At 41.4% G+C, this 12922-nt stretch overlaps 1 protein-coding gene across 10 annotated transcripts in view; it reads right to left on the bottom strand.

The window, feature by feature from the left end:
- PHACTR2 (phosphatase and actin regulator 2) overlaps window positions 1-12922 on the bottom strand; it is a 269242-nt gene that overhangs the window by 69709 nt on the left and 186611 nt on the right. For all 10 annotated transcript variants that reach the window (XR_010413801.1, XM_054505576.2, XM_045865665.3 and 7 more), the window contains one exon: window positions 3030-3110. Coding sequence is in view for 8 of the 10 variants with exons in the window: in XM_054505576.2 (XP_054361551.2) it covers window positions 3030-3110 (81 nt within the window). In the remaining 2 variants the exon portion in view is untranslated. The remainder of the gene's footprint in view (window positions 1-3029; window positions 3111-12922) is intronic.

Genomic DNA, 12922 nt, shown 5'->3' with positions numbered 1-12922 from the left:
AAGTTCATTCATAAAACAGTATGAGCCCTTTCATATGACTGAATTAGTTGAGCATATTTTGGTGAAAGAATAAATATGTCAATGTGTGCATGTCCATATATCTGTGTCTGTGTATAAAAGTGAATTTAGAAGCATATTTGAATGACAGTGGACATGTGTTTTGTTAGTGATTAAGTATGTGAGTGTATGTATGTATGTGAGCATTTCTGTGTGTCACAATGTGTGTGTCAGCCAGTGGGGGTGCATGTAGTTTATGTATGTAAGTAAAATGCACACATACCTGCCAGCAAAGGAGAGTAGGGGAAGATGCTGATGTCATAAGTAATAGGAGCCCTTGTGTGCAGAGGAAAAAGACAGCTCAGGAAAGGCTGTAAGCTTCAAGTGAACAAGAGATAAAGCACACAGAGACATCAGTGGTGAAACAAGGAGCAGGAGAGTGTCTGGGGGCTTTCCCTCTTTCTGGCCAAACGAGTATATCTGGGATATAGTTAAGAGAGAAACAGAGATGAGGAGAAGGTTGTGTGTGACCAAATGGTGAGTGACTCATCAGAAGGTTAAAACTAGTACACCGCAGAAGAGAGAGAAAGGAGGCTGCATGACAGGCAGGAACATCTCCATGCCCTCATGCTAAAGCTAAGGGAAAAGATGGAAGGAAAGAACCAGAAAATAAGGAATGACCTTGGACTAGACCTGGGAATTCTCAGGAGAGAAGACCAATTGTTGAACTTTTAGATGGAAGTTAGAGGTTAGTGTAAAAAAGATCATCTAAAAGGAATAATAATAATAAAAGCTGGGAGTGAGGGTATGGGGTGGGATGGGATGAGGTCAAACCCAGGGAAGCTGGAGGGATCGAAAAATCTATCTGGCTCCCTGAATAAAGGACATAATTGACAATAACTGTCAAGAGCTAAGGCAAGGTCAGGAAGATCAAGGCAAAGGATGAATCTTCAGTGGCAGAAGACAAGAGGTGGTCACCAAGCACAGCAGCTTCCAGTCTCTGGCTAGAGCTGAAAACAGACCGAAATTCTCAAGATAATTGTTTCTAGAGAAATGACAGAAAACTATTTTCTCCAGCTTTTGGCTGAAAAGGGGAAAGACTCTATTTACAATAGGCATCACCAGGAACTTTCAAGGATTAGGTCGTTTCTATAGTTCCATATAGGGACCATGAAAAAGGCAGAAAGTAAAATTCAGTAATTTAGGACTTCCCAAACATTAAATATTACATTATGTTTAGGTGAAAAATTGTTTTGTTCTTTTATGTTTTAAAAACTTTTAATGTTCAGTCTGTGGAGGTTACCAAAAGGTCAACTAGAGTCAGAATTCTGGGAAGTAAGTATCGGAAATTATAACCCATCAAGTAAATAGTTTAACAGATTAGGCAGAACAAAAACCAATCAACACTAAGCATTTCTTTAAGTTGACCAGTGCCACTTGTTTTTAGAAAAAATAAACTCTTTCCTAGCTATAATTTTTAATCAGGTAAAAAAGGGGTCTCTAAATCTCTATCTTTCATACTCATTAGCAATTTCAATCATAAATTTTTACATTTTTCCTTTCTTTAAACAATTTCCAAATAAATGATAGCAAACAATTGTGCTGGCCCAGCCCAGGAAGGTGATAGCTCAGAAAGGTGATTGCTCAGTGGATCTGTAATTTCTCTCCTGCCTCCAGAGAGATTAGAGGGGAGACTAATTTTGATACTGCAAGCCCGCCTTCCAGGAACAAAAAGTTAGGGATGTGCTTTTTTTTTTTTTTATCTTTAAAAGTCCCAGATAGGAAATAAATAGCTTCATGGTAACAGAAAATTAAAGAAGACATAAAGTTCATTCGTAAAACAGAATGAGAAAAATGTAATCGGTCAGAGATTGAAATAAAATGCCTAAATCTTGAGGGCTCAAGGAAAGTGGCATTATTCACTTTAGATTTCCCTATATTCTTTGAAATAGCAGTAAAATAGTAAAGCATTTCCTAGCTCCACTCTAGAATTATTCAGATGTTGGAAAAAGTGTGTCATTTGGATTTATAAATAGTGAATTCCAAAAGATGTTCTTTGCAAAGAACATTTACCAGAATTCTGTGATTTAATTCCAAATTAATAGCACTTTATTTGTTCCCATAAAAGTACAATAATACTACTTTATCCCAGTAAATGTCCAGGGGGTGGGGCAAGGGAAGGCATGAGGTAAATCAACAATTTTGCAACAAAAATTTCCTATAGTTTTAAGAGGAGGGGGAGCAATGAAAATTATTTGATGTTACTTATTTGGAGAAATAACCAATCTTGGTGTCTTCTTCTGAGGGTCTATCTTGGTTTCTATTTAAGCCTAGTCTTTTTGAGCAAGATTCCCTCTTGCTAGGATAGAGAAAAAAGGGGAAGAAGATTAGGGACAGGGAAAACAAAATACTTAGAAATAATAATTGTTAGTGAAAAGGTGAAAGACAATTAGATTCAAAGAAATGAAAAGAGAACAATACTAGGAAAATAACTTGAGAGAATGCATAAAGCGGATTAATTTAATTTGTCCATTTGTGCCTTATTGATTGTAAATTTGATTGTATTATAGAGTATCAAGAACAAAAGACACATTTACTATTTCTTTTCTCTCCCTTTTCTTTTACTGGTAGGCTTAAGAAACCAAAAGGCAGGAGCCAAGCAACAACATTGCATTTACTCAAACAACTGAGTTAACTTGTATAGAAAGACTGAAGCTCAAGAACAGATGAGGAGTTATATAAACATTTGTATCTTATCTGTATCTTCAGCTGAGTACCTCTGTAGAGCTCAAGGGTTAGTAACATACAGTGAAGGACGGAATTCAGTGAAGGTCACTGAATTTCTTTTCTAGAATACCTTAGATTCTCTGCAGCCCACAAAGGTATTCTGAATTAAAGCAAGATTCTCAGAGTGCCATACTCACTGCTTTATCTCCCAAAGACCATGATCATCTTAAATTTTAAAAGAAAATGAAAGAAAGACCAAAGAATAAAGGATCAAGTTACTTTAAATGTATGAGTAATTTCCTCACCTTGATCAGGCAACTCCTTAAGAACGCCCCTTCTTATCAGCTCCTCTCTACTTTGTCTTGTGGATATCTTCCTTTCTAATACTTTTAAAAAGAATAAGCATAAGTAAGAATCAAGTCATTGCTTAAAATAATTATGAAAAACATTCCAAGTAGAATTGAGCATATTTATTCTGTTCACCTGAGGGCTCAACGCCCAGTTTTTTGCGTTGTCTAGCAAAATACGTGGTTGGAGTCAATATAATTAGGACAAGGGCAAAGGACTGTAGCCGTGCTCTGAAACCCAGCTGCTGCACCTCGTTCTTCAAATGATGATGTTTGCGCAAGAAACCAGACACATTATTTCATACCAGCTATAGAGCACAAAGGCTACTTCTCACTTCAAAATATTCCTTTTTTTAGGCATTCTAAAACACAGGCTTCAATGAATATGCAATGTATACAAAGGATACGTATGTTTACATTAAAACCAAACAGACAGACAAACGTTCAGTAGATAGTCAGGTAACTCATCTGGATCCCAGAGAAAAGGCACTACTTTTCCAGTGTTTTCTCTCTCACACCATCTGTCATAAAAGTCCAACACATCAGATCTCTGTAACTCTTTCCCTTGCCATACTCAAGCATGTTCCGGTATATCCCTTGACAAATCCCAAGTCAGGAGGATGGGGTCAATTCATGCTTTCAAAGGCACTTCAAGGGATGGGAATCTCAACAATGCCTCTTCCCTCTTCTGGAAGAATTTAAATTCCTGCTACAACTTCAGAGTGGAGCTCAGGAGTTTAGGGTGGGACTTTGACAGTATCCACCTTATGTGTATATAATATTGGTTTCCTGAACCCTGTGCATGTCTAACTAGACTCCCCACTTCGAGGGGCCAAGATGGTGTGTAAAATTAATATCATCTACTAATCCTAATCTACTAATCCTCTGAGCCAACACTGTCCGAAGTGTGTTCTGGAGAATTCTCTTCCCTCTAGATGACCTGTTCGAAAAAGCACCTTGACACAGCAGAACCAGGCCACAGAAAGGGCCTACGGCTCTTTAAGGAGAAGGAGAGGCACATTGGTGGAGACTGGGCAGCCACAGCAGGACTGGACTCTGATTCGCCCCACAATTCCTCTTTCTGGTCTCAGAATTTGCAAATCCTAGAGCCACATGAACAACATCATTTCAAGATCCATTACCCCAAGTCCTGCCCTGACACATATAGACAGGGCTCGTAATAACACTAAGGACATGTTTTTTGAGGGTGCTCCAGGTGGTCTGAAGGAAGGACTCTGAAGACAGAGAGGGGGAGAAAGGGGTGTACCTTGGGCTGAGAGCTTTGTATGAAGCCCCTGAAAGTCTTCAGCAATGGCATGAGCCCCAGAGTACCAACACTTAGTTTCTCTGGAAGAAATTGAAATATTTCTTTTCTTTTCTGACAACCAGTAATTGTGTATTTCCCTTTTATCCTGGTTGCCAGAGGTCAGAGTAACACTTGATATTAACACAGATTTCATATGACAATTCATGGATGAAATCTGTTTCCTCCTTCTTAGAGACCTGACTTCATTTGTATTTAATTTCTAGCATACGTGCCCTTTGCTCTCAGTTTTGCCAAACACATTTTGTGGACAGACTCAGAATGGAAACAAACAAGAAAATGAATAAATGAACGAGTGGATGAACAAATGGTCACAAGAATGATAATTAACACCTTCTTGGTTCAAATGGACACACACACAGAACCTTCCCCTCCTTTAGATTGCCACCCAGCCCCACTCCACCCTCCTTCCAGAAGCAAGTAACCACAGCTCATTAAACGCTGGTGATTTCAATGGACAAAGTTAACTGGGTGTGGGGGGCCAGCTGGAGCTGTTCTTTTAGGTAAAAAGAGAGCTGTTATTTCAGGATAGCTTCAATTTGTCCAAGCTTTTGTCAAAGAGAAGAGAACTCCTGTCAGCACAGGGAGCCAAACAACACCCCTAACGACACAGTAGGGGCGCTGTGAACACTGAGCAGGTGGCTCAGAAGGACCCTGACCACTGCATTCAATGGTCGCTGAAGGACACCTCACCCAGCTCCAATGGTGTGTGATCCTCTATCATTAATCAAGGCCATTCTGTAATCTCTGCTTTGGGCGTCTTTAAAAGCTTTCACTCTTGCACTAAAAAAAAATCATCCGAGAGCCCAGAACATATCTCGTTTTTGTTTCTGCCTTTCCAGTATGGATCCCAGAGGATGCTTCAGTTTTAGTTTTAAGCTGTCGCTTTAAGTCTAACTTAATCTCAGTTAATAAATCCCTCCTCTTTCTTCCTTGTAAATTCTGGAGCTCTGAGGACGCAGCTTGGGCTTCCTGCCAGGAATCAAACCCCACAGCTTTGTTCTTTGCTCTACCTTTTATAAATGGGCCCTGATTGGAAAATGCCCTGGCGATTTGTTTGGTCTCTGGCTGAGCAGGTTTTTAACACATAGTGCAGATAACTGTGTAGCGGGCCAATGAGAACAAACTGCAGGCGACTGAGCATGGAAAGTATGTTGCTAGGGCACCAAGTTCCAAGCACCACTCTCCCAGAAGAACAAGTATCACACTCTTCATCTTTTAAAATATTTGCCTCATGTTTACATAGTGTCTGTATGTTTGCAGAGCACATTCACTGGACACTTTTTCACAGGCTTGGAAGTGTTCTGCACTGGAATGAACTGGAGAGGTCATTCTCGTCCAACAGGGCCGCACAAAGCCAGAGTCATTTCAGGAACATTCCTGAGATGTGCTCACCTGCTTGAAAACATTCAGAGGCAGGATGGCCTCCTCCAGATATCTGTCACCCTCATTCTTAGGAAAGTATTCCTCATAAGGAGTCAGAACCACACTCCCTGTGACTTCGGCAGTTAATCAAGCCCACAGTCCCTATAGCTCTAGAGTAAAGTAAGTCATTTGTGATGGGGAAACAGTGTGAGTTAGCTCTGTGTTCACTGAGAGCAAAGCGGGTTATTGAAGCCTCCTAGAATCTGATATCGAGGACCCAACCAGCTGCTCTTTGACCCTGAAGTTCACACTAATCAGTGCAACAACAGCAATAATGTTGGGGGTCTGCCTCCCTCGCAAGTACTGCTGGGGAAGAGACTTAGCAGGGGCATAGATCACCGGATGCAGTAGCCAGGTCTCTCCAGGAGAAGTATTGTTCCCAGTTGAGTAAATAGCTCATGGGGGCTCACTTTTATCCCAATCAAAAAAGGCATGTGTGGTTTTTCCATGAAGATCAAGCAAACCCATGATTTCTGTTTTGCTCCCTGGACTGGGGGAGTTAAAGTTCCGACAGTCCCTTGTGATTACAACAGCATACATTTTTCTAAGAAGGGAAGGACGCCCTGTGTCCCCATTTTCCTGCTCTCATGCTTATACTCTGGCTTTTCAAATATTTGAAAAGGACCGATCTTCCCAAAAGCATCCAATGGCTGTCCATCTGGCTTTGAATACTATCTCTACTCCTTGGCATGGTCTCCACAATGACCCCCAGAGGCTGCCCCCCACACGATGCTCCCCACTGTGGGGTCCTTCCCTGATGGCTCCCTCCTGGCTCTCTCTGCTCCAGCCCCTCCAGCCCTGCTGCTTGTCACCTGACACACACGGCAAGCCCCTGCCTGGTGGCCTCTGTCCTTACCAGGATGGGTTTTTCCCGGACCCCCACACAGCTCAGTCCATCACTTCCTTCAAGTCTCTGCTCAAAGGTCACCTTATTAGAAATCCCTTCCTCACACACCCAACGTAGAATAGCTTGTTCCTTTTCTCATCTTTATCCATCTTATCCTGCAAAATACGGCATCCCCTCCTGAACTGGCATCTACTTTTTAAGTATGGTCTCGATGAGAACCAAAACTCTTGTTTACTGCCGTTTTCCCAATAGTGCCTTGCAGGTTGTTAGAACTCAGAAAATATGTGCATTTGCTGCATAAACGAATAAGAGAAAACAGGCTGATAATGTTAACGGTCTTGTTTTCTGCCCCTTCTCCACCTCCAGCCTAGGAGAGAGCAAGCGAGGCCTGTGGCAAGACTACGAACAGGCGTCTTCTGTTTTCTGCCCCCTCTACTTCTTGGCTGGGCCCGCCAAAGGGAAAATCCTGAGCTCTCTGTCCTATGGCTCATCTGAAAAAGTCTCTGTGCTCTGAAGAAGGAAGGCTATAGTGTGCAGAGGACAGATGGCAGCCAACTAACAGGGTGTAACACCCGACTGGGCTCATCATAAATTTTAAATGATTTATGATGTCCTTCTGGGCATGGAGCCTGCATTCAGGAGACGAGGCCGGGGCATATGCCACCTCCTTGCTGTGGAGGCACGGCCAGGATTTTATATTCCTCTGGAAGGATCTGTGAGAGTAAATCTTGCAGTCAACAAGCCACTTGTGTTTTCTTTTGGCGAGGAAAGAGAGTCCTAATTCTCAATTCTAACACCGTTTAATGACGGAACAGAACAGAAGAGCAATTAGACTATTAAATAAGCGCACCGTGTTATCGTCCTGGTTCTGAGGACTGAACGGCTTTACTGTACAACTCTGTGACCGAAACAGAGAACTGCTTGTCTCGGGCTGCAAGTGTTCCATAAGAGCCCGGCTTTGCTTTACCTCTCCTCAATAGCAGTTACAGAAAACAGAATGTCAAAAAACGGGCTCCCTTTTAAAAAACCCTTCACTAAAGTGTAGCGAAGTCCTTTAAAGAAACCACCACCTAAATGCCACCCAACGGGACATTTGCAAAAACTTCCAAAACAGCTCAAGAACATAAGGCAGAGAAATAAAGCCAACATCCCCCACTAAAAATACTCAGGGGTCTGGCCATTTTCGTTTAATCCAAGTCTCTCCCCTACTTAAAAATCCAACAGACTATGGAAAAAGCCCAACCCCTCAGAGCTATGGCCAGGCTTTACAACTGGTCCCAGTGGACCATTCTCCCCCTCCCTCTTGTTCATCCTTTTCCACAAGCCCAGTGTTAAAGCCCAACCTTACTCTTACTTCTCACCATTTCCTAAATACTTGCTGTACATTCTTTCAGTGTTTCTTTCTCCTAGAATCACACCTTTGCCCTCTCCCCCTCTCTGGTGAAATCCTCCTATAATCCTAAGACCTCTTCAGACAGCGCCACCTGCAGGACAATGTCACCATTCTGGGTGGCTTATCAGTAATAACTGTGTTCCTAACGTACTATAAAGTAACTTCTCTGTGCCTCAGCTTTTTCATCTACAAAATGGGGGAACTGGGACACCTGGGCGGCTCAGTCGGTTAAGCATCTGCCTTCAGCTCAGGTCATGATCCCAGAGTCCTGGGATCAAGTCCCACATCGGGCTTCTTGCTCAGGGGGAAGCCTGTTTTTCCCTCTGCGTGCCGCTCCCCCTGCTTGTGCTCTCTCTCTCTCTCTCTGACAAATAAATAAATAAATAAAATCTTTAAAATGGGAGAACAACTGCTACCTTTTCTGGTTCCTTTGGAGATCTTTTGGAGTTAAAAAGCTAAAGTGTTTAGACCAGGAGCTAGAATCTAGAAAGCACTGAATAAATGTTAATTACTATTATTTCTGTTAACAGCACTTCTTCTTCATTGCTACATGTGTACCTAGTTGCAAATTCACATGACTCGAAGCCCTATGAGAGATGTCTTATTTATCATTTCATCCCCAGAATGCCCCAAATAATATATTGCATTAAGTTTTTGGTTTTGTTTTTTGAGGGGACGGAGGGAAGGCATGTCTAGCACCCTTTTCTAATCTTTTCTATTTTCTATTTTCTTATTTTAGAAACAGTCTTCCTGATAGTTAGCCTTTGAGGAACCACCTTCCTCATCGTTCAGTCCATGCCATTTGTGTGAAGCTAACCCCAATGCTGGGCTCTAGGGCTCCCAGGCTTATCCAGTCAGAGCCTGATATCTTCCTGGCCTTCGTGACTGGTTCGGAGGGGCTGTGCCCAAGTTGCACCAGTAACAACCAGCCCAAGGATTTCCTGAACAACTGGAAAAGAAGGCTTTCTCTTTCTTTTGTTATCTATTAAAACTAGCTGCATATGGGCCTAGAGCTGTAAGTAGTCATTTTGCCTCCATAAAAGGAAAGTCTAACTTAAAAAAAAAAGTAAAAAAGCCAATACTGAGGAACATAGGCTCAAAGAAGGAGACAGATTCCTAATCTTAGCTTTCAAGCACCTGGATCCAACCAAAACTAAAGGCTGTTTGGCCCAGGGCTTTTTACTTGCATGAACCAATAAATTCTCCATTTGCCTAAGTCTATTATTATTCATCGGCAGTAAAGAGGTTTTACTTTTAAAGAGTCAAAAAAAGTGTTTCACAGATGCTTCTTTAACGTGCATTTTCTTCCAGCAGAGACTAAAAATCCTCTAGATTTTCAAGGCAGAAATATGAAAGAACTACACGGAACTTCTTTATCCCCCAAGAGTTTGAACTTGACCAGACCTTAAAAAAGAGGAAGATGGTGAGCTCTATGTCCCCTCCTCCTCTTAGGAAATCAGTGTCACAACTTCCTTCAGAAACCTGATAGTAATCATCCATTTATTTGATGCCTAGGTAGCATTTTTATATTTATTTTCTCATTATGCTTCCCCGTATTCCTGAAAGACAGGCTAAACAATTCTTTTTAGTTCCCTCGAATAGATAAGGATATTGAGACTCACAGAGGTGAAACACATTTTCCAATCACATACTCGGAATCTGGTTGAACCCAATGTGTCTAGCCAAAAGCCTACTGCTTGCATTCTCCAGACTGAGTCGATAATTAAAGATTTCAACTTTCCCACAACAGGTATAATGCTTTCCAATTTCCCTTCAAGACATGAGGTAGAAAAACTTTTTAAAGTTAATTTTAAATGAGCAATGTTTAGATGGTAGTACGTCCTCATAGTTCAAATTATAAAAGGGTACAGTAAAAGCTCTCACTTTCACCCTATCCCCCACCTATTCAAATTGAACCCCACCTGTACTCCATATGCAAATAACCACTTTTCTTAGTGTCTCCTGTCCCCTTCCAGACTTTCTTAGGCAAATCCAAATATTCATTTTAATTATTCTCTTTTTTACACCCAAGGTACGCTATTTTACAAATTGTTCAGCACGGGGCGCCTGGGTGGCTCAGTTGGTTAAGCATCTGCCTTTGGCTCAGGTCATGATCCCAAGGTCCATCCTAGGATGGAGCCCCGAGTCGGGCTCCCTGCTCAGTGGAGAGCCTGCTTCTCCCTCTCCCCCTTCCCCCCCCCCCTCGTGCTCTCTTGCTCTCTCTCTCACTAGCTCTCACTCTATCTCAAATAAATAAATAAAATCTTTAAAACAAACAAAGAAACAAAAACAAATTGTTCAGCACTATGCGTTTTCATTGAACACTGTATGTAGTACTTTTAAAATTTCAGGTAACGGGGTGACAGACAAAGGCCAGGCTGGGGAGAGAAGAGGTGATGATCTTTGCCTTGTGCACACAGCAGCAGCTAAAATCATGGCTGTTTCCAGAGAGGGCAAGCTGGGAACAGCCATGGCAAGTCAACTCAAGGGACTCGGGGATTTTATTCCCAAGGGATAAGGTTTAGGACTAGAACAATGAGCAAGTCCCCAATCCCAGATGGGCCAGGAAGTACAAGTAATCTCAGGAGAGTAATCAGAGGCCAGGATCTGAGAGATACGTGAAACCCTGCTTGTCTTTCTTCCAGTGTGACTCTCAAAACACATGACAAACACAAATGTTCGAGACAGGTGCTTTTGGATGCATCCTGTGTGTTTCCATTTCTTGTTTCTTCACATTAAAAGATAGTAAACCCAAAACAGGGTGAGACCAAAGGGACAGAAGCTTGAAACAAAAATAATGAGAATCATCCTTAGAGCAATTAATTCTAACTTCACACTAAGAACATGCTAGAGACTTGATATAAAATGGACTCAGAAACAAACTGAGGATTCTAGAGGGGAGGGGGGTGGGAGGATAGGTTAGCCCGGTGATGGGTATTAAAAAGGGCAGGTACTGCATGGAACACTGGGTGTTATACACAAACAATGAATCATGGAACACTACATCAAAAACTAATGATGTAATGTATGGTGATTAACATAACATAATAAAATAAAATCAAAAAAAAAAAAAGAATCGCAGCTCTATATGGTGAAGAGTTTTTGCAAACTAGGAGATCATAAACAATACCGATTAGAGAAGTTCTTAGAGAGCCCAAACTTCTAATTCTGAGGCCCTTCTCCTTGATCTGCTTCAAGACAATTTTACACATTTCAGGGACTAAGCAATGTCGATTGAGATGAGATCCTATCTCATTTTACCTCTGATCAGATAGCCAAATGGCAGGTAAGAATCACTGTGAAAGAGACCTTAGTGAGACTAAACTATCCTAAATTAAGACAGTCTCACTTATTTAAACATCAGATTCAACTGTGCAGGATTAAAGGCATATGAAATTATTCATACCTTAGGCCAAAATTTTTTGAAGGCATTAACGTGTAATCTTTAAAAGCCTGTTTTTATTTAGTGAATTTAGAAACAATACGTCATAAAACATCACCAACTCAAACCAATAGGTGTAAATAACCTGTCAGAGTTAGTAATAAGATTGAGTGGGCATTTCTGCAAATCTATGTTTACTACCTTCATATACATATCTCATTAGACTAGATTTCTTAAAGTGATTAAAATTTGTTTTCTTTTTTTCTGTAAGATTTATTAATTTATTTGAGAGAGAGAGAAAACAAGCGAGGGGAGGGAAAGAGGAAGGAGGAAGAGGAAGAGAGAGAATCCCAAGCTGACCTTGTGCTAAGTGTGAAGTGCGGAGCCTGATGTGGGGCTTGATCTCACAACCCAAGATCATGACCTGAGCCAAAATCAAGAGTCAGATGCTCAACCAACTGAGCCACCCAGGCACCCCTAAAGATTTGTTTTCTTAAACAACCTAAGTGTCCATTGAGAGATGAATGGATAAAGTTGTTCTATGTGCATGCACATACACACACATGGAATATTACTCAGCCATAAAAAAGGATTCGATCTTGCCATTTATAACAACATGGACAGACTTGGGGGGTATTATGCTAAGTGAAATAAGTCAGACAGAGAAAAACAAATACCGTATGATTTCACTTCTATGTGGAATCTAAAAAAACAAAACAAAAGAACAAAGCAGAAACAGACCCATAAACACAGAGAACAAATTGGTGGTTACCAGATAGGTAGGGGTAGGAGGCTGGGCTAAATGGTGAAAGGAAGTGGAAGATACAGGCTTTCAGTTACAGAATGAATAAGTCACAGGGGTGAAACGTACAGCATAGGGAATATAGTCAATGGTATTGTAATAGCGTTGTACCTGATTGACCCCGCAGTGAGAGGACCAAGAATGATTCTACTAAAGTTTTTATTTTCCAAGACAAAACATGAAAAAATACTGGGGGCTTTTCATTGTAACTAAAATTATAATGTTTAAAGTTTCACAGCAATGCTAAGTTTCCACTGGGACATAATGCTCCCCTCTCGGGAGTCTCCCTGTCTACTCTCTGTTTCCAAATTTCTGATTATTAAGGTGGTAACAAGGTCTCATCATTCTTCTTGCAAAAGCTAGAAAATAGAAAATGGACCAGGAAGTATACATTCTGGCCCTTTTAAAAATATCTTGAGCTCACATCCAGACATTGAAACTTATTTTTATTTTTTAAAAGATTTCATTTATTTATTTGACAGAGAGTTAGAGGGAGAGCCAGAGAGCACAAGCGGGGAAAACAGCAGAGGGAGCAGGAGAAGTAGGCTCCCAGCTGAGCAGGGAGCCTGGTGCGGGGCTCAATCCCAGGACCCTGAGATCATGACCTGAGCCAAAGGCAGGCGCTTAACCGACTGAGCCACCCAGGTGCTCCCTAGACATTGCAATTTATTAGCAGGT

The sequence above is a fragment of the Mirounga angustirostris genome, unplaced genomic scaffold (genome assembly GCF_029215605.1).
Source record: "Mirounga angustirostris isolate CCGP_5_RB_7025 unplaced genomic scaffold, mMirAng1.0.hap1 SCAF_8, whole genome shotgun sequence".
Classification (NCBI taxonomy): domain Eukaryota; kingdom Metazoa; phylum Chordata; class Mammalia; order Carnivora; family Phocidae; genus Mirounga; species Mirounga angustirostris.
Note: the sequence above shows the minus strand (reverse complement) of the source record. Positions and strands in the feature narration are given on the sequence as shown.